Raw genomic sequence first — 24,906 nt, 5'->3', positions numbered from 1 at the left:
TCTCCTTCTTCTTCCTCCTCGGGCCTCGAACCTGGCGCCAAAGCTTCCGCGCAGCCAATCAGAGCGCGGCCCCGCGCGGCGGCGCCCGCTGATTGGCTAATCCCGCCGAGCGCCCCGCCCACCGCGGACGCCGCCGTCCAATGAGAAGCCAGGAGGTAGCGGGGGGGGGGGGGGGGGGGGGGGTGGGCAACGGGACTACGTTTCCCAGCATGCAGCGCGGTGGAGGCGCCACGCAGAAGGCGGGAGATGCGCGGGGACTACAATTCCCAGCATGCAACGCGGCCGCGTTGCATGCTGGGAATTGTAGTCCCCGCGCAGCAGCCATGGGGGATGTGGTTTCACCAGGGGTAAATCCTGTAGGAGCATCTTAGTGGCTTTCCCTGCAGGGCTGGACAGGGGTTAAACGACTACCTGGGCCTCCTCGGGTTGGATTTGATGATCCAAGAGGATTTGATGGGTTTATTTGGAGGGGAGGAGCTGGGGGGGTCCAGCCTGGAGAAGAGGAGGCTGAGGGGAGGCCTCATCGCTCTCTCCAACTCCCTGAGAGGAGGTTGTGGAGAGGAGGGAGCTGGGCTCTTCTCCCAAGGAACAAGCCATAGGATGAGAGGAAACAGCCTCAAGTTGCACCAGGGGAGGTTCACGTTGGCCATCAGGAAATATTCCTTCACAGAAAGGGTTGTGAAGCCCTGGAGGAGGCTGCCCAGGCCAGTGGTGGAGTCTCCATCCCTGCAGGGCTTCAAAAAGCCTGTGGCCGCAGCACTTTGGACCATTAGAGGTCTTTTCCAACCCTAATGAAGATCAGATGGGGCTTGGAGCCCCCTGACCCCGTGGGAGGTGTCCCAGCCCAGGGCAGGGGGATGGAACTGGATGGGCTTTGAGGGCCCTTCCAATCTAAACCGTTTAATGAGTCTGTGATTAACAGGTCCCGACAAGTTCTCCCATCATCGCTCTGTTTATTGATGCCGACATGAGATCTGACACTGTCCTCCCCACGGCCCCCACTGGCCCGGAGCCCGCCGAGTCCCGGCTCTGGTCACAGCTCGAACCCTTTGGGCGCATCTCACCTTCCCGCAGCCCAAGGATGAGCCAGGACCGTGGAGAACTGAGCTGATGGAGCCAGGACCATGGAGAACAGAGCCGCCGGAGCCAGGACCACGGAGAACGGAGCCGATAGAGCCAGGACCATGGAGAACCAAGCTGACGGAGCCAGGACCACGGAGAACCGAGCCGCTGGAGCCAGGACCGCAGAGAACCGAGCCGATGGAGCCAGGACTGCGGAGAACCGAGCCATGGGAGCCAGGACCATGGAGAACGGAGCCGCTGGAGCCAGGACCACGGAGAACCGAGCCGATAGAGCCAGGACCATGGAGAACCGAGCTGATGGAGCCAGGACCACAGAGAACCGAGCTGATGGAACCAGGACCATGGAGAACAGAGCCGCCGGAGCCAGGACCATGGAGAACAGAGCCGCCGGAGCCAGGACCACGGAGAACGGAGCCGCTGGAGCCAGGACCGCGGAGAATGGAGCCTCTGGAGCCAGAAGCTCAAACCAAGAGCACAAGAGTGACCCACGGCTCAGCCACCGGGACTCCAGCCGCACCATGAGCCGAGCTGCTCATCCATCTGGGGCAGGCGTCTCGCTGCTTCCCGGTGTGAGTCAAGGAGAGCAGAAGAGCAGCTAAACACGTCGAGGTTCGCGCAGGAACATCGTGACCCACGGCAAGACCCACGTCTACAAACCATCCTCTCGCCGGGCAGCGATGCCTTCCAGGCAGCTCTCGTCACGGCGAAGGATGAAGCGCTCGAGATGAATGTTTGGAGGAGCCTTGTCGATGGGGTCCTACCAGAAAAAGGTTTTTACTGCAACTATTTTATTCTATTTTATAATTCGGGAGTGCTTCACAGCCCCGAGAGCCGGGCAGGCACCTATCAGCGCTTCCAATCTAGACACACCGAGAAGCTCCTCGTCATCTGGATCTAATTATTACTCACCTCCCCCTGGCTGGGAGCTCCTCGTTAGCCGGCGCTGCCGAGCGGCTCTCGCATCCAACGGGGACGGCAGCGCCGGCGCGGAGCTCCTGGCCGAAAGCGACTGTGCCAGAATCAGCCTACAGAGCATCTGAACCAAAACGAAAAAATATCTTGGTGATCCTAAGGTTGCTTATCAAATAAAAAGTCCCTCCACATTTATTAAAAAAAAAAAAAAACAAAAACAAACAAACCCCAAACAGTAGTTTTTAAAAAGCAGTTCGAGAGTCCGGCCAAACACCCTGCACGGGTTTCTTTTTGTCGTCAGTCGGTTTGCTTTGTTTCCGATGGTGAAGATTCCCCCTAAATCAGCTGTTTGTGTTAATTTGATACATATAATCTTTTTTGAATCCTGCCGCGCGTGGCTTTAATGACTTAATTTATTCCCAATCCACCTAGCCGTCTTCACCAAAGCTTCTCGCTGTCCATGCCCTGAGCTGGAGGGGGAGGGATGGAGGGAAGGGGGGAAGAGACGAGCGGAGGAGAAGGGTCGGAGGGATGGATGGAGGGAGGAGAGGGAGCCGTCGGCGAGCCCCTCACTCTCCCATGTGCGTCCTCAGGTGGTACTTGAGGGACTGCTTGTAGCGGAAGCACTTGGTGCACTCGGTGCAGGGGTAGGGCCGCTCGCCGGTGTGCGCCCGCTGGTGCTCCAGGAGGTGATGCTTCTGCGTGAAGTTCTTGCCGCACTCGCCGCAGTGGTAGGGCCGCTCGCCCGTGTGGATGCGTTGGTGCTCCAGGAGGTGGTGCTTGCGGATGAAACCCTTCCCGCAGACGGCGCAGGCGTGCGGGCGCTCCCGCGTGTGGATGCGGTAGTGGTTGGTGAGCTTGGACTTCTCGCTGAAGGTTTTCTCGCACTGGCTGCACTGGTAGGGCCGCTCGCCGGTGTGAGTCCGCTGGTGCCGCAGGAGGTGGGAGGGTCGCGTGAAGTTCTTCCCGCACTGGGGGCACAGGAAAGCCATCTCGCTCTTGCCGGCGTGGATGCGCTGGTGCATGATGAGGCTGATCTGCAGGCGGAAGCTCCTCCGGCACTCGCCGCAGGTGAAGGGCCTCTCGCCGACGTGGGTGATCTGGTGCTTGCTGAGGCTCGACTTGTGGCTGAAGCTGCTCTCGCACTCGGAGCACTTGTAGGGCTTGCCCGGCGGCGGGGGCCGCGTCGGGGGCTTGAGGCCGTGCTCGGGGCGCCGCGGGACCCCCACGCCGCGGCGCGTGTGGCTGCGTTGGTGCAGCAGGAACTGCTGCTTGTTGCGGAAGCTGAGGTCGCACTCGTGGCACTCGTAGGGCCCTTCCTTGAGGTGGTTGCGCTGGTGGATCATGAAGTTGATCTTGAGCATGAAGCTCTTGCCGCACTCGGGGCAGATGTAGGGTCTCTCCCGCGTCCGGTTGCGCTGCTGGGCGATGGTCGGCTTCATCTCCCCGGGGTCCCGCTCGCAGCCGGAGGGCTTCCTGATGCGGGCGGCCGCCAGGCTCCGGGGTTGCGCTTTGGAGCTGCACTGAGCCTCGCAGCCCAGCCCGGCCTCGTGGCCGCCGAACGCCGGTGGCTCCGTCCTGCCGGAGAACATGGCGCAAGGCTCCAGGGTGTCAGGGTCGTCGTCCTCCTCCTCCTCCTCCGTCTTGATCACGATGCCGTCCTCTGCCGGGGAAAAGCAGAACAGCTTTAGGGCCATCAAGTGGGACAGGGGGGCCTTTTATGCACCCAGGGGCTACAGAAACATCTGGAGGGGCTTCTGCGGCTGGTTACAGGTTGGTGTGGTTTGGGGAAATCAATCAGTTGTTGGGCTCATCACCAACAACTGAATGTTTGGCCGAGATCTTTAATCCCATAGAAACAGAATCATAGAACAGTTCGGGTTGGAAGGGACCTCAAAGCCCATCCAGCCCCACCCCTGCCATGAGCAGGGACACCTCCCACTGGATCAGGGGCTCCAAGCCCCATCCAACCTGGCCTTGAACCCCTCCAGGGATGGGGCAGCCACCACTGCTCTGGGCAACCTGTTCCAGTTCCTCCCCTCCCTCGCAGAAGAATGTTTCTTCCTAAGATCTCCATCTCCCCTCTTTCAGCTTCAAACTGTTCCCTTGTCCCATCCCTGCACTCCCTGATCTAGAGCCCCTCCCCAGCTTTCCTGGAGCCCCTTTCAGTCCTAGAAGCTGCTCTAAGGTCTCCTTGGAGCCTTCTCATCTCCTGAACATCCCAACTCTCTCAGCCTGTCCTCGGACGGGAGGTTCTCCAGCCCTCGCATCATCCTTGGAGCCTCCTCTGGCCCCGTTCCAACAGCTCCATCTCCTTCTCCTGCTCAGGATTCCAGAGCTGGCCCCAACCCTCCAGCTGAGGTCTCCCAGAGAGGAGCAGAGGGGACAATCCCCTCCCTCCCTGCTGCCCACGCTGCTCTGGATGCAGCCCAGGACACGGGGGGTTTCTGGGCTAGAAGTGCACTTTTCTGGCTCATGTTGAGCTTCTCACCCACACGAACCTGCCCGATCGCCCAGACACGAGCCAGCTCCAGCCTAGATTTGCCCTGGGATGGAGCACGTTAAGCCTGTGAACCTCCTCTGATGGGGAGGACAGACAAAGCACCTCCTGGACAGGCCCCTTCAGAGGGTGCAGCGAAAGGTTTTGCAACTCCACGATGCTACGAGATGGAGGGGCTCAAACAACATCGCTCTGCGAGGACTCAGGTGGAAGAAAGTCTGGAGCAGCTCCACCTGCTGCCGTTTTGCTGGGCGCTGCACTCCTTGATGGAATCGTAGAATCATAGAATTGCCAGGTTGGAAAAGACCTCTTGGATCATCGAGTCCAACCATTCCTATCTGCCACTAACCCATGTCCCTCAGCACCTTGTCCACCCGTTCCTTAAAACCCTCCAGGGAAGGGGACTCAACCCCCTCCCTGGTGGAAACACAGCATGGAGCTGCTGGGCTCTGGCTCCTCTCCAAGATGATGTCCCCAGCCTGAGTCCATCCCCTTCCTCCAGCCTCATCCTTGTCCTTTGGGAGAAGAGCCCAGCTCCCTCCTCTCCACAACCTCCTCTCAGGTAGTTGTAGAGAGCAATGAGGTCTCCCCTCAGCCTCCTCTTCTCCAGGCTGAACCCCCCCAGCTCTCTCAGCCGCCCCTCCTAACCCTTGGTCTCCAGCCCCTCCCCAGCTCCGCTCTCTTCTCTGCACTCGCTCCAGAGCCTCAACATCCTTCTGGTGGGGAGGGCCCAGCACTGACCCCAGGATTCGAGGAGCGGCCTCCCAAGGGCCGAGGCCAGAGGGAGAAGAACCTCCCTGGCCCTGCTGGCCACGCCGGCTCTGCTCCAAGCCAAGATGCCCTTGGCCTTCTTGGCCCCCTGGGCCCCTGCTGGCTCCTGTTCAACCAACCCCCCCAGGTCCTTCTCCTCCAGGCCCTTTCCAGCCAGCCTTCTCCTAGGCTGGAGCTGCCCAGGGTTCTTGTGCCCCAAGTTCCTGGTGGAACCTCAGCCCGTTGGTCTCAGCCCATGGATCCTGCCTGTTCAGGTCCCTCTGGAGCCTCCCGACCCTCCAGCAGATCCAGCTCCCACCCAGCTCAGTGTCACCCCCAAACTTGCTCAGGGGGCCCTTGATGCCTTCACCCAGGTCGTTGATGAAGACCCTGAGCAGGGCTGGACCCTTTCCTGGCTTCTACCTGAGCCACCACAGCCCATCCTGAGAACCACAGAATCATAGACCCCTGCGAATCCATGGATCCTGCGTCCAGTTCTGGAGCCCTCAGACCAGCACGGACCTGGATCTGAGCCTCCATCCACCCCGACGTGCCACGTGCCGGGAGCCTCACCTGTGCAGTTCCCGTGGTGGACGATGACTCTCTGGATCTCATTGAAGTCGGCTCCGTACTCAGACGAGTCCCCCAGGCTGGTTCCCGGGAGGTCCCTAGGAGGCGAGACGGAGCCGTAGGGGCTCTCGCAGGCGGCTTCTTCATCTGGACTTTGGAAACTCCCCTCCGACTGCCCCGACATGCCGTGCAGCTCGGGGTTTTCCGGGCTGTCTTCAGGGAGAAGCTCCTCTGTTTTGATCACGACCCTTATCCCAGCTGCAGCAAAGAGAGATTCCCACCAGGCATCATTCCCAGGAGCAAGGATGAAGCAGCCATTCCCACCAATCCCCGCTGGCTCTCCACGGGCTCCCGATGCCACGCAAGGATTGCGTTTGCCACCCCGGCTCTCTCTTCAGCCCTTGCCTTTCAAACACCTCCTGCCTCTCCCCTGGGATGCTCCGCAGCGACCAGCAGTGGAGCCAGCACCATCTCTTCCAGGACACCTCCTCATCTCCTCATCATCCTCTCTTGTCTCCGAGCAGGAGTCGCTGCGGGACTTGGGGCTCCCTGGTGCCCCACTTCCAGCTCTGCCTTTGGAGAAACCCTCAGAGTCTCCAGTCGCTGCGGACAGGAGGGGAGAAGGCTCCCCTGCCCCAGAGGGATGCTCCAAGGATAAACCCAAGCACCATCCCACAACGGGAGAGGCCGGAGAGGACTTTTTGGGTGGATTGGTCCTCCTAACTCTCCTTTCTTGCCAAGCTCCCTGAAGATCCAGATGTTTCCCTTGCTGGTGGCTCCTAGGGGCCAACTCCAGGGGCTCCACTGCCCCATTTTATACTTCAGCCCATACCTGCAGATCAAATCCCTCATCATCCCAGCCTGCCAGGCTCCTCCTGACAACCTGAGCGGCTCTTTGGGACGTGACCCGGGGCTCCCTGCGTGCTGAGCTGCCGTCTCACCTGCGGTGGCATCGGTCATCATCTCGCTCTCCTCCAAGTCCTGCTCGTTCCTGCCCCGTGATTCCTCTCCTTGCTCGATCTGAGACAGGACCCCGGGTTTGGAGATGGCGTAGTCTGTTGAGAGACACAGAGATGGAGGGATCAGGATTAGGAAATCCTAATAGTGGCTTCCACCTCTTCCCAGCGCCCAGGGAGACACGAGAAGACACTCAGGAACATCCACAAAAGCTCAGCGGGCGGAGAAGCCTGATGCTGCAGGCAGAAGGGATTCATGGAGGCGAGGAACTACCTTGGAGAAGGAACCCAACCCCTCCACTCTTCTGGTGGGTTTTTAGAACTTCTGGGGCCAATTCCCGACTCCGCTGAAGCCCAAAGCTTCACCTCTGGCCCCAGCAGAGCTGGGATTTCTCCTACAGCTTCAGTAGGAAACGCCCCAAAGGAAGGTGGCTGAGATGGTATCAGACAACCTTCCACTCTGCCAACGTTTCCTCCGAAGAGGAGGACCCCGAAGACGAAGGGAAGAGCTTCCACCACCCCCGGGGAAGGTGCTGGTTCCTCACCAAGTGACTCCAGCAGGAAGGAACCTCAAGGAGGTCTCCAGCCCACCCAGCCAGGACAGCCCCGCGGCCTCGAGCTGGGAATGAACCCAGGAGCTGCTGGAGGGTTGTCTCTACCCAGCAGCACCAGGGCAGGGCTAGAAACATCCTTGAAGTCTCAAGGGGATCTCCAAGGAGGAATCAGAGGACTCCCAAGCCCGTGGGCAGCCAGGAGAACCCTCCTTCACCAGGACACCCCGTATTTACCGAGGGAGATGAGCGACTCGTAGTTGCCCTTCATCACGTTCTTGTACAGCTCCTTCTGCCACTCCTCCAGCTTCTCCCACTCCTTGTTGTTGAAATACACGGACACGTCGTCAAACGTCACCGGCACCTGCAACCACGAGCAGCACAGGGTGAGGTGGCCACCTCGCTGCCCCAGAGCCCGGCACGGGATCTCCAGCTGCTCAATCCCACTCGGAGCCTTCAGCTACTTCACGGCCATCAACCAGTTGGCTTTTATACTTAGAACGTCCGCTAGAGCCCTAGTCCAGATGGAGGACTCGGGGGGCTGGGGGGGAGAAGCTCCACAGGAGCCGGCAACGTGCGCTCCCAGCCCAGAAACCCCCCGTGTCCTGGGCTGCATCCAGAGCAGCGTGGGCAGCAGGGAGGGAGGGGATTGTCCCCTCTGCTCCTCTCGGGGAGACCTCAGCTGGAGGGTTGGGGCCAGCTCTGGAATCCTCAGCAGGAGAAGGAGATGGAGCTGTTGGAACGGGGCCAGAGGAGGCTCCAAGGATGATGCGAGGGCTGGAGAACCTCCCGTCCGAGGACAGGCTGAGAGAGTTGGGATGTTCAGGAGAAGAGAAGGCTCCATGGAGACCTTAGAGCAGCTTCCAGAACCTGAAGGGGCTCCAGGAAAGCTGGGGAGGGGCTGTTCCCAAAGGCTTGTGGGGATGGGACGAGGGGCAATGGGGACAAACTGGAGAGGGGCAGAGTTAGACTGGACAGGAGGAGGAATTTCTTCACCAGGAGGGTGGGGAGGAGCTGGAACAGGTTGCCCAGAGAAGCTGTGGCTGCTCCATCCCTGGAGGTGTTGAAGGCCACGTTGGATGGGGCTTGGAGCCCCTGATCCAGCGGGAGGTGTCCCTGCCCATGGCAGACGGATGGAACTGGATGATCTTTGAGGTCCCTTCCAACCCAACCCATTCTACGATTCTGTTTCTACAGGATTAAAGGTCTCAGCCAAACATTCAGTTCTTGGTGATGAACCCAACGCTTGATTTCCCTAAACCACACCAACCTCATCCTCTCGTTGCCCACCCTGGCAGGGATCATAGAACCATAGAACCATAGAATCATAGAACCACCAGGACGACGCTGCTGCGGACACCAGGCTCCTGCCCGCTAGGAGGGAGCGTAAAGGAGATAAAACCCAGGCGGTGGGGCTGGACCTCATCTCTATGGATGAGCTGACGTAGAAACCCAGATTGAATTACTCCAGAACTCCAGGGACAATTCTGCTCGGGTCTGGAGGTCTCCTCGTTATCGTTAATTATTGGTTGCAAACTGCAGACCAGAGCGCTCGAACCCATTTGCCGAGCAATAATTCCTAAGGATAAGCTGAAGAAGCACAAGCTGTGCTGCCTACAGAAGCTCTTCAGAAGGAAGAAGCTCTTCAGCTTCTGCTCCTCAGCTTCACTAAGGGCGTGTTGGGGTCTAACCCCCCTTCTCCAACCCTTCCCCCTCTCTCCGGCTTCGCCGTGAACCACACGGTCCCATCCACAAGGATTTTTAGGGAGAGGGTTGTGAAACGCAAGCAGGGGTTGAGTATTTTCCAGGCGCAAGGAGCTCGTCTGCCTTCCCCAAAAAAGAAACCCAGAGGTTTCTCCTTTCCTCCAGCTGCAGCACCAATTGGCGGGGTGAAGAACCGTGAAATCTGGAGGGTTTCTCCCAAACGGTGCTAAAAATAAGTTTAAATCACTGCAAGGGGGTGAAGTAGAAGCGAAACCTCTGGCTGGGGCACAAGAGGACATTGCTTGGATCTGTCTCCCACCATGGGAAATGCTGGGAAGCTCCTGATGGTTTGTGGGGTCAAGCCTGCTCCCCTACCCCACGAGGGAGGGTTTGGGCACCCCCAGACACCCCCAGACACCGTTACCTTGGGGATCTCCCCCTTCCTGCCCGGGGGCAGCCGCAGGATCCAGAAGTTCCTGTTCTTCAGGAGGTTCTCCATGTTCTCCAGGCGCCGCTGGAGCAGCCCGTACTCCTGGATGAGGGTCCCCAGGGCGGCGCATTTGCTCTCCAGCTGGTTCCCCAGCTCGGCCGCCGTCTTCTCGCAGTCGATCAGCTTCTTCTCGGCCACCCCGGTCCGACCTTCCAAGTCGAGGAGGCGAGTGGAGTGGGAATCCACCTTCCTCTCCACGGCCTGCACGGCTGCCACCAGGGTCAGGGAGAGCTCGGCCGTCTGCGTCTCCCGCTCCGACGTGCGCTCGGCGGGCGGCCCGAGGGGCGAGGGGCAGCGCCGCGGCACCACCGGCTCCGGCACCTGCCCAGAGAGAGCGGGGTGGCACTCAGGGGGGACCCAGGGGTGATGGGGACGTCCCAGGGGTGATGGGGACAGCCTAGGGGTGATGGGAATGTCCTAGGGGTGATGGGGGCGTCCCAGGGGTGATGGGGACATCCCAGGGGTGATGGAGATATCCAAGGAGTGATGGGGACACCCCAGGGGTGATGGGCATGTCCCAGAGGAGATGGGGACATCCTAAGGTTGATGGGGACATCCTAAGGGTGATGGGGACATCCTAAGGGTGATGGGAATGTCCTAGAGGTGATGGGGACATCCCAGGGGTGATGGGGACGTCCTAGGGGTGATGGGAATGTCCTAAAGGTGATGGGGATGTCCCAGGGGTGATGGGGACGTCCCAGGGTTGATGGGGACATCCCAGGGGAGATGGCGATGTCCTAGGGGTGATGGGAATGTCCTGGGGTGATGGGGACATCCTAGAGGTGATGGGAATGTCCTAGGGGTGATGGGGGCGTCCTAGGGGTGATGGGGACATCCTGGGGTGACGGGATATCCAAGGGGTGATGGGGACATCCTAGGGGTGATGGGGACGTCCCAGGGGTGATGGGGACATCCCAGGGGTGATGGGGATGTCCTAGGGGTGATGGGAATGTCCTAAGGGTGATGGGGACATCCAAGGGGTGATGGGGACGTCCTGGGGTGACAAGGACAGCCTAGGGGTGATAGGGACATCCCAGGGGTGATGGAGATATCCAAGGGGTGATGGGGACATCCTAGGGGTGATGGGGACGTCCTAGGGGTGATGGGGACGTCCTAGGGGTGATGGGGATGTCCCAGGGATGAGAGGGACATCCTAGGGGTGATGGGGACATCCTAGAGGTGGTGGGAATGTCCTAGGGGTGACGGGGACGTCCCGGGGGGATGGGGACGTCCCAGGGGTGATGGGGACGTCCCAGCACTCCCCGTGGGGACAGGGTTGTCCCCGTGCCCCTGCAGGGCACCGATCAGCTGTTTGGGGGGGGGGATGTGTCCCACGGGATGGGGTGACACGGGGGGGGGGGGGTGACAGGAGGCATCCGGGAGCCTTTGACAGGGGACAGTGAGGGACCTCCCCCTGCCCGCCCCCTCGGGGCTCCCCCTCTTCAGCCCCCCCCCCAATTCCTATCCCTGTCCCCTCCCGTCCCCTCGGGCCCCTCCCCTCTACCTGGCCCCCCTTCTTCCCTCCCCTACGCCCCTCAAATCGGGGCTCCCCCCCCCTTTGCCCCCCCCCTTATCCTCCCCCCAACAAGGACTCCCCCCTCTAGCCCCATCGGGGCTCCCCCTGCCCCCCCCTTCGCCCCCCATGCCCCTCAAATCGGGGCTCCCCCCCTTTGCCCCCCCCCCATTCCCCCCCCCGTATTCCCCCCCCTCGGGGCTCCCTCAGCCCCCCCTTTCTGCCCCCCATTCCCCCCATGGGGGCTCCCTCAGCCCCCCCTTTCTGCCCCCCATTCCCCCCCCCGGGGCTCCCTCAGCCCCCCCTTTATCTTCCCCCCCTCCCCGTCGGTGCCCCCCCCTTTATCTTCCCCCCCCATCGGTGCCCCCCCCTTTATCTTCCCCCTCTCCCCATCGGTGCCCCCCCCTTTATCTTCCCCCCCCATCCCCCGCCGCTCCCCCCCCCCTTTCCCCTCCCCCCCGACGGCGCGGCCGAGCCCCGACGTTCCGCCTCGGTGCGGGTGCCGGCTCCCTCCCCGCGGTACCTCGGCCATGGCGCTTTGTTCCGTGCCCGGGGACACCCCGCGCCCGCTCGCTCCTTCACCTCCCTCCGCCACCGGGCATCGGGCAGGGCCCGGCGCGGCGGGGGCGGCGCTGCCCAGACCCGCCGGGACCGGCAAGGGGCGCGGGGCGGCTGGGAGGAGGAGGAGGAACGGTGAGGAGGGGGGGTGGGGAAAAAGAAGCGACGGAGGGAAAGGGGAAAAGGGAAAGGGGAGGAAAAATGAAGCGTCGGCGGGGAAGGGAGGGGACGGCGACGAGAGCGGCCGCGGGTCCCGGCGCCGCCGCTGCTGCTGCCCCGGCCCCGCCGCTGCCTCCGCCGCCACCGCAGGGGGCGCTCGAGGGCGCGGCGGCCGCAGGGGGGAAGGGAATGGCGGGGGCACACAGCGCGGCCTGGCGGCGGGGAGGGGAATAGCGGGGACACAGCTTGGGGGGGGCGGGATGGCGGGAGACACAGCGGCACCTGGCGGCGGGGAGGGGAATAGCGGGGACACAGCGGAGGAAGGGAATAACGGGGACACCCAGCGGGGCCTGGGGGAGGGGGAAGGGGCTGCAGGGAGGGAGGGGATTGTCCCCTCTGCTCCTCTCGGGGAGACCTCAGCTGGAGGGTTGGGGCCAGCTCTGGAATCCTCAGCAGGAGAAGGAGATGGAGCTGTTGGAACGGGGCCAGAGGAGGCTCCAAGGATGATGCGAGGGCTGGAGAACCTCCCGTCCGAGGACAGGCTGAGAGAGTTGGGATGTTCAGGAGAAGAGAAGGCTCCATGGAGACCTTAGAGTGACCTTCCAGAACCTGAAGGGGCTCCAGGAAAGCTGGGGAGGGGCTGTTCCCAAAGGCTTGTGGGGATGGGACGAGGGGCAATGGGGACAAACTGGAGAGGGGCAGAGTTAGACTGGATATAAGAATTTCATCACTGTAGGAGTGGTGAGGACCTGGAACAGGAGAAGCTGTGGCTGCCCCATCCCTGGAGGTGTTGAAGGCCACGTTGGATGGAGCTTGGAGCCCCTGATCCAGTGGGAGGTGTCCCTGCCCATGGCAGATGGATGGAACTGGATGATCTTTAAGGTCCCTTCCAACCCAAACTGTTGTAGGATTCTATGACTTCCCTCACCAGGCCAGCGTACAGACAAATACTTTATTGATTCCATAGCCTGAGAAAGGGAACTGGGATTTCATGGGAAACGCTGGTCCCAGCCACCACAGCTTGCTCAGAAATGCCTTTGTCACAGTCATCGGCTGAAAGGAGCGGTCGGCTCCCCCGCGTCCAGCCGTGCCGACCCCTGAGGCGCTGCCCACCAGCAACACCACCCCAGCAGCGACGTCACCGTCCCCTGTGTCACTGGGATCAACTGGGGGGCACTGGGATGTCGGGCCAGGCAGGGATAAGCAGCTGGGTCACCACGGTGCGTGCTGCGGGCACGGCTCGCTGCCGGATCCACCGTCACCCCCGTCTCCACCAGGGCTCAGCAGCCACGTCCCCTGGGGACATGGGGACGATCCGTGTGCCACCCTCCTGGCTAACAGCGCAGCCCGGGGCTCGCTCTCCCCTCCCAGCAGCCACGAACCGAGTGAGAAACCAGCCCCGAGGAGCAGGGGGATGTCACCTGTGTCCCCGAGGAGCGGCTCCGACACTGCTGTCCCTGCCGTGAGCCCCGAGGATTCCACCAGGACGCGGCACAGAGGCTTCCTCGGAGCGCAAACGGCGTCCTCTGCAGCACCGAACCTCGCGAGCGGCACGGAATGAAAACATCCTAAACCAAACCGCTTCCCACGCTCCCTGCCCAGAGAGGGACCTGGGATGTCAAAGAATTACATCAAACAACGAAAAGAAAAGCCTATCCTGAAAAGCTAAACTCAAAGAGTCCCACCAGCCGCGGCGTTTGCTCTGCTCAGCGATGCCGCCAAGACCGATTTGCTCTCTCCACCCCCAGTTTCGGGTTCCTAGCAGCACACGGGATGCACGCAGAGCTCCGGTGACACCGGAGCCGCGCTGGGCCTGGCTCGCATCGCTCAGCGCGCTCCAGGCCGCCTGGGTCTCCCTCCACAACCGTTTGAGGTAGCCAAGCAGAACGAGTCTTCCACGCGATGAGTTACGGTGGGATTTTGCACGTGGACTAAAGAAGACAACCTGGAGTTTGGAGAGCAGGGGCTGCTTCCGCCGCAGGGCGAGCGGATGGGGCTGTTCCCGTGCTCCGGAGCCACAGGGAAGGGTCCTGGGCGGCTGCAGCAGCGCAAGCACCATCTTCTGGAGCAAGTCCCCGTCTGAGGGAATTCACTCTGGTGAGCGTCCCTGGCTCTCAGGGCTGGCCTCACTGGAGCTCGGAAACACCTCCAGCACGCTCGCGAAGAGGAATTATCATGGATTGCTTTGTTCTACATCATCTTCTAGTGCATCCTTGGGTGGTTCCGGCCCGATCGAGGGGTCAGCAAACCCCTCTCCAGGGCGGGTTATCAGACAAGCATGGCCGGGACGCGACGGGCTCTCGGAGATGTCACAGTCTCTTCAACCATCGTCTTTGTCAGGAAACTCAGTCAGTGAAATGAAGAACTCTGCGAGAAGCTCATCAGCTCAATTCCCTTCTCTCCGTCCACCGTGCAATTGGATTTCCCCACGTGAGGGCTCAGCTCCAGCATCAAATAACGGGTGAGCTCAGCTGCGGTTCGCAATTCCTCCCGCTGGGCTCCAGGAGAGGTCACCTCCTGGGAAGGCCAGCTTGGGAAAACGTTGTGCACGAGCCGGGCGACACGAGAATCTGAGGAATGGAAAAGCATTTTGGATCACGGAGGTTTCTCTAGTTTGCTCTTTACGGTGATATCCAAGCTTTGGATTCCTTCTACATTCAGGAAAGCTCCTAAAATCCAGATGGGTCACGATCCCTGTGTCCCACCACGTGCAAAACCAACGCTCACAGTTCCTCTCCAGCCGCACAAGCGGCTCTGCTCTCCCTCGACATCATTTCTCCGTCAGCCACGAAACCGCTGCCCTGTTTCCCAGTATAACCACAGGCTGGATGGTTCTCCCGCCGGAGACGTGGACGTGGCAGCTCCTGAGGGACAATCTGAGGCCCGCAGGAGCGACCGGGAGCACGCCTGCAGGTCCTGCTTTGGCTGCGGTGGCCGTGGGGCTGACGTTTCTCTCCGATGCCGACGAGTGAGGAACGTTCAGGCCCGCGGGCGCCTCTGGTGCTCCCGGTGGCGTCGGCCTGGCTGCCGCGGGCTGCCGGAGCTCAGCCAGGGCTTTCTCACGCTCGTGGATCTTCTCGTGGCGCAGGAGGTGAGTTCTGCGGGTGAAGCACTTCTTGCAGGCGGCGCAGCAGTGGGGTCTGTCCCGCGCGTGGGTCTGCAGGTGCCGCTGGAGGGAGAAGGCGCAAGAGAGGATCTTTTTGCAAAGTTTGCATTTCATCATGGGCCCCCTACGAGACTTGGGACTCTGCTGGTGAGGCAAACAGGCGCCGGGAAGGCTCCCTCTGTCCGGCTCCTCCTTGGCCTGGCCCAGCCAGGACCCCCCGGCGCACGCCCCGCTGCTGAGGCCGTGGGCGCCGCCGTAGAAATCGCCGCAGAGCCGCCTCCTCGGCCGGATCCTCAGGTCCGGGTGGACGTTCCCCCAGACCTTGGCCCCGAAGGCCCTGTCTTTGACGTGGACGCTCTGGTGAAGGTCCAAGTGGCGCTTGTCGGCGAAGCTGATCTCGCAGGTGGCGCACTCGTAGGGGCCCTCCTTGGCGTGGCTGCGCTGGTGGATGATGAGGTTGATCTTCAAGCGGAAACGCTTCCCGCACTCGGTGCAGGGGTGCGACCACTCGCGCACGTAGCCGCGCCGGCAGTTGCCCATCAACAAGCTGCTGCTATCGTATCTGCTCGGCTTCTTCTTGCTCTTGGCCTTGCCCGGCTCGCTTTTGGGGCACTTCTGCATCTCCAGGCTGGGAGAGGGCGAAGAAACCTCTGGCAGCGCCTCAGGTTCTTCTTCCTTCACCTTGATGTTCGCAGGAGGAGAAGCTCCTTCACGCGCCGTTTCATTTCCCGGTAAAAAAGCCGCCTCTGAAATGGAACAACACGAGCATCGGTCATTCGTGCTCCCAGGACAAAGCCAGGTGGTGGTTGAGCCCTGAAGCTCTGAGCAGGCTCATCCAACCTGGCCTTGAACCCCTCCAGGGATGGGGCAGCCACCACTTCTCTGGACAACCTGTTCCAGGGCCTCCCCACCCTCCCAGGAAAACGTTTCTTGCTAAGATCTCAGCTCCATCTCCCCTCTTCCAGCTTCAAACCGTTCCCCTCATCCTCTCCCTGCCCTCCCTGATCCAGAGCGCCTCTCCAGCTCTCCTGGAGCCCCTTTCTGTGCTGGAAGCCACTCTACGGTCTCCCTGCAGCCTTCTCTTCTCCAGGCTGAACATCCCTGCCCTCACAGTGAAATGTTTCTTCATATATCTAGAGCTGAGATGCTCAGTCCCAACCCCCTCCCTCGCTCAGCAATAGAAAAGAGGCCTCAAACTTCCTTTTCCCTCCTCATTTCAAGGCTGCGGGCGCGCTGCATCCTGCCTGCAGGGTCCCGTGTCTCCCCTGCACGTGGCTCCTCACCAGTGCTCGACTCAGCCGGGTTCTCTTCCATCTCTCTTTGAGGCTGATCATCCCTTTGCAGCTTCTCATTCTCGGCACTCAGGGACATGACATTCATCACCAGGATGGGGAGCTCTGCATGCAGAGAGAAGAAAAGTGGTTTTCAAGAGCTGTGGAGAGCTCACATCTTCCTGCGTTGCTGCGACACTGACTGGAGATGTGTTGGGAGCCCGCAGAAAAGCCAGAGAAAGCTGTGGCTCAAGAAGTCATCAGACAAGTCACACCACAGGAGATTTAGACTGGATATTAAGAAATATTCCTCCACCCAAAGGGTTGGGAAGCACTGGCAGAGTCTGCCCAGGGCAGTGGTGGAAACCCCATCCCTGGAGGGATTTAAAATATGTGAAGATGTGGTGCTCAGGACATGGTTTAGTGTTGGGTTTATGGTTGGACTTGATCTTAAAAAGGTCTTTTCCAACCTAAACGATTCTACGGAAAGCACGAGAGGGGTTAGAAGGAACTGGAGTGAAGCCACATGCAAGGACCAAAAGCAGAGGGAGGGCTTGGAGGAACAGGACCACAGTGCAACCTCTGCAGAGCAACCTCACCCCTCCTAAATCCTCCCCACCAGCTCCACGGGGAGTATTTCCACACTCCCTCGTGTTCAGGCCCTCAAATGCCTTCTATTTGCCTTGGCAGCACCTTGACACCCCAAGGCTTCTGCTTTTCCCTGGTGACGCTCCTTTTAAGCACAGTGACACACCGCGTCCTCACCCAGACACTGCTTGGGGACCAGAGAGAGGACAGGAATGGTCTGGGCTGTCCTGGCACCCACAGAACTTACCCGTGTTGGCTCTCGTGGAGACTCTACCCTCTCCCAAAGCCTCCTCCTTCTGCTCCATCTCTTCTGGTGCCTGCAGAGGCTCCGCATTGCTTGGCGCGTGTGTCTGCGGAGCCGCCCGACTGCTTGGGATGCTGCTCTGCGCAAGCTCCTGCTCGTCTCCGACGCGCGGCTGCGGAGCATCCCGAGCGTCTCGGACACCGAGCTCTTCGTCCCTCTCCACCCGGGACACGACGTCAGGGCTGGGCGCAGGGCGGGCTGCTCACGGGGCAGAGAGGCAGAGGACAGTGGGTTTTGTTAGCGATCGGCTTCAACTTCATCCTGCAAAGCTCTCGCTCTCCCCAAGCCCAGAGCTAGCACGGACAGAACTACAGGAGCTGCTGAACGGGGCCAGAGGAGGCTCCAAGGGTGATGCGAGGGCTGGAGAACCTCCCGTACGAGGACAGGCTGGGAGAGTTGGGCTTGTTCAGCCTGGAGAAGAGAAGGCTCCCAGGAGACCTTAGAGCAGCTTCCAGAACCTGAAGGGGCTCCAAGAATGTTGGGGAGGGGCTGTTCCCAAAGGCTTGTGGGGATGGGACGAGGGGCAATGGGGACAAACTGGAGAGGGGCAGAGTTAGACTGGACAGGAGGAGGAATTTCTTCACCACGAGGGTGGGGAGGAGCTGGAACAGGTTGCCCAGGGAAGCTGTGGCTGCCCCATCCCTGGAGGTGTTGAAGGCCACGTTGGATGGAGCTTGGAGCCCCTGATCCGGTGGGAGGTGTCCCTGCCCATGGCAGGGGTGAGACTGGCTGGGCTTTGAGGTCCCTTCCAACCCAAACCCTTCTATGATTTTATGATCCGCGCTCCAACCAGGACAGCGAGGCTGCTTCCTTGGCCCTGTGGCAGGAGCACACAGCTGCGGCTCAGCTACAGAGAGCTCCTCAACAGCAGAACATGAACTAAAATCCCAAAGCAGAGAGACGGCCTATGTCTATGTAACATCTTTTTTCTCTCTTCCCAGAAGCACTCGACAAACCAGCCCCCAAACACACACTCGGGGCTTGTTTCGTTCTCCCGACAGAGCCTGCCCGGCCCCTCCTGCCCATCAATGATCACCCCGCCTCCCCTGGGGCTCCCTTAGCTCCCGAGGCCTCAGTCCAGCAGCAAAGAGCTCTCGGTCACAGCTCTGCCCACACATTTCCTCTTCTCTTGGCTCCGTCAGGGTCCGCCTGTCCCTTTCTAGCACCTCCTACCCTTCTCACGCAGCCTTCGTGCTCTCAGCGATTGATTTTCCCAACTCTCCCACGCCCCAAGGATCTTCTGAGGGCTTCTGCTCTCCCCAGCAGCAGCAGACCTGCTCCACCCTCCTCCTCCCACTGCACGTTCCCAGGTTCCTCACTTCCCACCACGTCTCCCCTCTTGCCAAGACGAGCAGGAGCAGCTTTGGAAGCCACCAGGTGAAGAAGGATTGCTGAACTTCACAGAACCACGCCTAGGAGGGGTCACAAGAGGTGTGTCCCACCACTCCAGACTCCATCCCAGCCAGGCCTGATGGCCTTTATCCGTTTTCCTCATCTGACCAAGCGTAAATATTCCTCTTGGAAGACGGATCCCAGGTGCTCTGTTGAGGTTTGGTCAATAGAGCCAACAGACCCTCAGAGCAGTTCAGACACTGCTGGGACACGTCCTGATGTTGAGACAAGAACTGCCACCTCCTCCTGGCACCTACATAACCTACCCGTGTCAGCTTCTGCGGGGAATTCATCTTCCAAAGCCTCTTCCATCTCTTCTGGTGAGTGTGGGGCTTCCCGGATGTCTTGGAAGCGCGTTTGGGGGGATTCCTGACCATCTTCGATGCGCGTCTGCAGGGAATCCTGCTCGTCTCCGATGCGTGAATCCTCTTCATCCTCGATGTGCGTCTGCAGGGAATCCTGCTCATCTCCGATGTGCATCTGCAGGGAATCCTGCTCGTCTCCCACGTGCGTCTGCGGGGAACCCTGCTCGTCTTGGACATAAAACTCTTCATCCCTCTCCATCCGGGACAGGACATCAGGCTTGGCCACAGCGTAGTCTGCTCATGGGGAAGAGGACAGTGGGTTTTGTTAGGAACCAGACACACCTTCGTTCTGTCAAGCTCTCCCCTTCTCTCCCCAAGCCCAGAGCCGGCACGGACAGGAACAACCACAGGATCCGTGCTCCAACCAGCTCGGCGGAGCTGCCCTTTCCTCTTGGCAGGATCTGCTCATCAGCAAAACTACATCAGCTCAGCTACAGAGAATCAGCAAAACATCAACTAAAATCTCAAAGGAAAGGGAAAGGATTTGTCTTTATTTTCCTCCCATTTCAACTTGAGCAGTGGTTTGAAGAGCAGTTCTGAGCTGTCGTTCTGGAACAGGGACAGAAAACTTCTACCCTACAGAGATGCCCGTATCAGCCAGACCACGAGAGGAGCAGGTTTGTTCTGTTTCTACAGAACATGGATGAGAAAAGTGGAGCCTGAACTTCAACAGCTGCACGGAGCAGTGTGGTGCCAGTAACACCCAAGGAACAGCTCCTGGTGGGGAGTATCTTACAGCCCAAACCATCCAGCAACACGTCGGGTGTCTTGACAAACACCGAGCGTGATTCCATTGGTTCTTTACTGAGGTACATGGAAATACAGAATCATGGAGCGGTTTGGGTTGGAAAGGACCTCAAAGCCCTCCAGTTCCACCCCTGCCCTGGGCAGGGACACCTCCCACTGGATCAGGGGCTCCAAGCCCCATCCAACCTGGCCTTGAACCCCTCCAGGGATGGGGCAGCCACCCCTGCTCTGGGCAGCCTGGGCCAGGGCCTCCCCACCCTCCCAGGAGAACATTTCATGCTAAGATCTCATCTCCATCTCCCCTCTTTCAGCTTCAAACTGTCCCCCCTCGTGCTGTCCCTGCCCTACCTGATCTAGAGCCCCTCCCCAGCTTTCCTGAAGTCCCTTTCAGCCCTGGAAGCTGCTCTAAGGTCTCCTTGGAGCCTTCTTTTCTCCAGGCTGAACAGCCCCAACTCTCTCAGCCTGGCCTCTCTGAGAAAAGACCCCTCCCCAGCTTTCCTGCGGTCCCCACCACTTTACACAAGGGAAACAGAGAAAACAAGAACCCATTCAAGATGCAATTACCAGACTTGACCCATTTCTGAACCGCGCTGTCTCCCTGACCTTAGAATCCACAGTCATTAAAAACAGCATCTCGCACGGATGCTTCTTACAATTGATTTTGTTTGTATTACTATCATACCATAATTAATTACAGATCTCTCTTCCATCGCTTAGTGCTCTACGAGCAGGAGGGAGGGCAAACACGTGGGTCTGATGGTCCAGGAGAGGTTCTGCTCGCCAAGGGCACCAGTGAGGGGGGAACCAGTCCCTCTCACCCAGAAGAGAGGCCAAGCCGGGGGCACAAAGCCCGTCCTTACCCAGGGCGATGAGCGTCTCGTAGTTCCCCCTGATCACCGCCCTGTACAGATCCTTCTGCCAGCGCTCCAGCCTCTCCCACTCCTGCTCGTTGAAGTACACGGAAATGTCATCGAACGTGATCGGTACCTGGAATCACAAACATTCCGTGCTCGGCGAGGGAACCGGGTGCGTGCGGGGAGCGCTTGGCTTCCGACCCGGTGCTGGGGGCAAGCACGGAGCAAAACGTGCCAGGCTGGATCAGGATTTGTGGGGGGCAAGTCCAGGACTCACAGGGCTCTGCCTCCCGAGCCCCATGCAACAGTCACTCTGGCACTTCCCAAACACCCTCCCCAGCTCCCATTGCTCTGGCATTTCCCAACCACTCCGATTCGCATCCGTGGCCACTTCCAGAGGCCATTCCGGACACGGTTACCTTAGGGATCTCGCCTCGGCTGCTGGGGGGCAGCCGCAGGATCCAGAAGTTCCTGTTCTTGAGGAGGTTCTCCACGTTGTCCAGGCGCTTCTGGAGGTGCCCGTAGTCGTGCAGGAGGCTGCCCAGGGCGCTCAGCTTGGTGCCCAGCTCCCCGACCAGGTTCTCGCAGGCCAGCAGCCTCCGTTCCACCCGCTCCGTCCGGCTCTGCAGCTCCTGCAGCTGCTGGGCGTCCGCCAGCCCCGCTGCGGCCCGCGGCGCCATGGCCACCCTGCGCCTGGGGGTGCTGGAGGCCTGCAGGGAAATTGAGGGGTGAAGGGCAGCCATGGGGGGAGCCCCAGCACCGCCCAAGGGCTGCTTGGGGCCAGGAGACCCACAAGTGGGTTCCCCCAGCACCGCCAGCCCCACAACCCCCAAGGGAAACACCAGGCCCTGGATGTTCCCCGTTGGGTCCCACCTCATTCCCCCAACAGGCAACCCTGGGCCCTCTCTCATCTCCCCAAGCCAGTTCCCATGGAGTCCCCCTCATCCCCCTGAACCAGCACCCCTGGGGACACCCCAGACCCCAGCTCGGTACCCCTGGGGTCCCCTCTAATCCCAACCAGAACCCCTGGATCCCCTCTAATCCCCCCAAACCAGCACCCTGGATCCCCTCTAATCCCCCCAACCAGCACCCCTGGATCCCCTCTAATCCCCCCAACCAGCACCCCTGGATCCCCTCTAATCCCCCCAAACCAGCACCCCTGGATCCCCTCTAATCCCCCCAACCAGCACCCCTGGATCCCCTCTAATCCCCCCCAAACCAGCACCCTGGATCCCCTCTAATCCCCCCAGCCAGCACCCCTGGATCCCCTCTAATCCCCCCAAACCAGCACCCCTGGATCCCCTCTAATCCCCACAACCAGCACCCCTGGATCCCCTCTAATCTCCACAACCAGCACCCCTGGATCCCCTCTAATCTCCCCCAAACCAGCACCCTGGATCCCCTCTAATCCCAACCAGCACCCCTGGATCCCCTCTCATCTCCCCAAAGTGGTACCCCTGGGTCCCCCCCATCCCCTGAACCAGCACCCTCGGGGTCCCCTCTAAACCCCCAAAACCAGCACCTCTGCGTCCCCTCTCTCATCTCCCCAAACTGGTAGCACTGGGGTCCCCCTCAGCCCCCTCAGCCAGCACCCCTGGGGTCCCCCAATCCCCCCAAGCCAGTCCTCCTGGTGTCCCCCCAATCTATGGAAGCAGGACCCCTGGGGTCCCCCAATTTCATACCCCTGGGGTCCCCCGATCCATGGAACCCGGACCCCTGGGGTCCCCCAATTCCCCTAAACCCGAACTCTTCGGGTCCCTTGATCCATGGAAGCAGGACCCCTGGGGTCCCCCGATTTCATACCCCTGGTGTCCCCCCAATCTATGGAATCGGGACCCCTGGGGTCCCCCAATGCCCCTAAACCCGAACTCTTCGGGTCCCTTGATCCATGGAAGCAGGACCCCTGGGGTCCCCCCAATCTATGGAACCGGGACCCCTGGGGTCCCCCAATTCCCCCAAACGGGAACCCCGGGATCCCCCCGATCCATGGAACCAGGACCCCTGGGATTCCCCGATTTCATACCCCTGGTGTCCCCCGATCCATGGAACCGGGACCCCTGGGATTCCCCCCCCTACCGGGCTCCACAGGGTCCCCCCAGTCGCTCAAACCGGGACCCCTGGGTCCCCCTCATCCCCCCCAAACCGGCGCCCCCGGCTCCCTCAATCCACGGCACAAGGACCCGCGGGATTCCCCCCCCCAAGCCAGCACCCGCAGGGTCCCCCTCACCCCTCCAACCGACTCGACTCGGGTCCCGTCCCCCGCGGCGCCGCGGGAGGCGCAGCCCCCGGCGCGGCCTCACCTGCACGGGGCCTCGGCGGGACATGGCGGCCCCGCGCGCGCCGGGAGAGCGAGAGACACAGAGACGGAGAGACAGAGCGCCCCCTGCGGGCCGGGAGGAGCCGGGACAGCGGGACACACACAGAGAGAGGGGGGGGGTGGAGAGAGAGAGACACACACACAGCGCCCCCTGCGGGCTGGGGGACGGGGAGAGCGCCACCTATGGGACGGGGGGAGCTGGGACAGCGGGATAGCGCCCCCTATGGGCTGGGGGGAGCTGGGACAAGGGGATAGTGCCCCCTATGGGCTAGGGGTGGGGATAGAGAGAGCGCCCCCTATGGGCTGGGGGGGTGGGTAGAGAGAGCGCCCCCTATGGGCTGGGGGGTAGAGAGAGCGCCCCCTATGGGCTGGGGGGGGTGGGTAGAGAGAGCGCCCCCTATGGGCTGGGGGGAGCTGGGACAGGGGGATAGCGCCCCCTATGGGCTGGGGGGGATAGAGAGAGCGCCCCCTATGGGCTGGGAGATAGAGAGAGCGCCCCCTATGGGCTGGGGGGGGATAGAGAGAGCGTCCCCTATGGGCTGGGAGATAGAGAGCGCCCCCTATGGGCTGGGGGGGGATAGAGAGAGCGCCCCCTATGGCCTGGGGAGGGGATAGAGAGAGCGCCCCCTATGGGCTGGGGGGAGCTGGGACGGGGGGATAGTGCCCCCTATGGGCTGGGGGGGATAGAGAGAGCGCCCCCTATGGGCTGGGGGGAGCTGGGACAGGGGGATAGTGCCCCCTATGGGCTGGGGGGGATAGAGAGAGCGCCCCCTATGGGCTGGGAGATAGAGAGAGCGCCCCCTATGGGCTGGGCTGGGCTGGGCTGGGCTGGGCTGGGATGGGGTGGGATGGGCTGGGATGGGGTGGGATGGGATGGGATGGGATGGGCTGGGGTGGGGTGGGATGGGGTGGGATGGGATGGGATGGGCTGGGCTGGGCTGGGCTGGGATGGGATGGGATGGGATGGGCTGGGATGGGGTGGGATGGGATGGGATGGGATGGGCTGGGGTGGGGTGGGATGGGGTGGGATGGGGTGGGATGGGATGGGTTGAAGCCATCATCCCCTGGATGCTCTTAAGGGATGTGAGGAGCCGTTCCCTCCTGCAGCCCCAGCCAGGACCCCTTAATGTCAGTGATAAAGCCGAGAACCTCCTCTTCTCCAGCCTAAACCACCCCAGGTCCCTCAGCTGCTCCCACAACCCTTGTTCTCCAGCCCCTTCCCCAGCTCCGTTCCCTTCTCCAGATGCTCTTCAGCTCCTCAAGGTCCTTCAAGGTCCTTCTGGTGTGGGACCTGGGATGAGAGGTGCCTGGGGAGGGACCAGCATCCCACCCTGGTCCACGCGGGAGCCGGGACGGTGTGGGCGCAGCATCTCCAGCACCAGCTTCTCCTCATCAGAGAGAAGAACAGAACATTCTCCTCGGGATACCCCACAGTGTCCCTCACCCCACATTCACACAGCTCCTCCAGCTCGTTCTCTTTACTTGGTGGCTTCCCAAGCACAGTGGGAGTTGCCCCAGGGGAACTTTGGGGCGTGTGGGGCAGGCAGTGGGGCCGAGCTCGGCGGGCGCGGGGTCACTTGTGTCCTCGGGGGTGGCAGAGGCTCCTCCAGCTCCGTCCTGGCTCAGGGCTGCATCTGGCCACCACGTCCTCGTCGCATCATCCGGGCGCTCGGCACCTCCTGCAGGACACCGAGGGGTCACCACGATGGCCCGTGTCCAGATCTTTCACCCTCCACCACCAGCTCTCAGCATCTCCAGACCTCCATCACCCTCCATCACCAGCTCACGGCACCTCCAGATCTTTCACCACCAGCTCTCAGCATCTCCAGATTTTTCACCACCAGCTCTCAGCATCTCCAGATCTTCCACCACCAGCTCTCAGCACCTCCAGATCTTTCATCCTCCACCACCAGCTCCATACGCACCCGCCCAGCCGGCTGAACCTCCTCATCCTCTCCGGTGCTCCAGGTCATGGGCTGCGACTCCTGCAGGGAGAGAGATGGTGTCACGGGGCCATCAGGCACCCTGGGGTGACACCGAGGAGCTGACGGCACCGTGTCCTCCTCTCCCCAGTCTCTGCTGCCCCTGGACCTCTAGTAGCCACCTGGGTGGTGGCCGCGCTGGTGTCTCACCTCGCTCAGGACGGAGAAGCAGCCCGAGCAGGGCCTGTGGGTGCGGTGCCGGCTCGTCCCCTGCGGAGAGAAGGGTTGTCACCA

General features: G+C 61.2%; 1 protein-coding gene across 1 annotated transcript; it reads right to left on the bottom strand.

Moving 5' to 3' along the window:
* Positions 1-2,157: 2,157 nt before the first annotated feature.
* On the bottom strand, positions 2,158-21,085 carry LOC138721697 (zinc finger protein 777-like). The gene is made up of 12 exons (XM_069859056.1): positions 20,793-21,085; positions 20,380-20,506; positions 18,674-19,006; positions 16,959-17,213; positions 16,136-16,249; positions 14,519-15,598; positions 11,553-12,028; positions 9,451-9,837; positions 7,560-7,686; positions 6,757-6,870; positions 5,819-6,073; positions 2,158-3,658 (listed from the first exon to the last, which is right to left on the bottom strand). Exons 1-12 carry the CDS (start codon positions 21,051-21,053, stop codon positions 2,565-2,567), a joined length of 4,623 nt encoding a protein of 1,540 aa, XP_069715157.1. The 5' UTR covers positions 21,054-21,085; the 3' UTR covers positions 2,158-2,564.
* Between the last annotated feature and the right edge of the window lie 3,821 nt (positions 21,086-24,906).

This window comes from Phaenicophaeus curvirostris, chromosome 6 (genome assembly GCF_032191515.1).
Source record: "Phaenicophaeus curvirostris isolate KB17595 chromosome 6, BPBGC_Pcur_1.0, whole genome shotgun sequence".
Lineage (NCBI taxonomy): Eukaryota > Metazoa > Chordata > Aves > Cuculiformes > Cuculidae > Phaenicophaeus > Phaenicophaeus curvirostris.
This window is presented reverse-complemented; position numbering and strand designations above follow the sequence as displayed.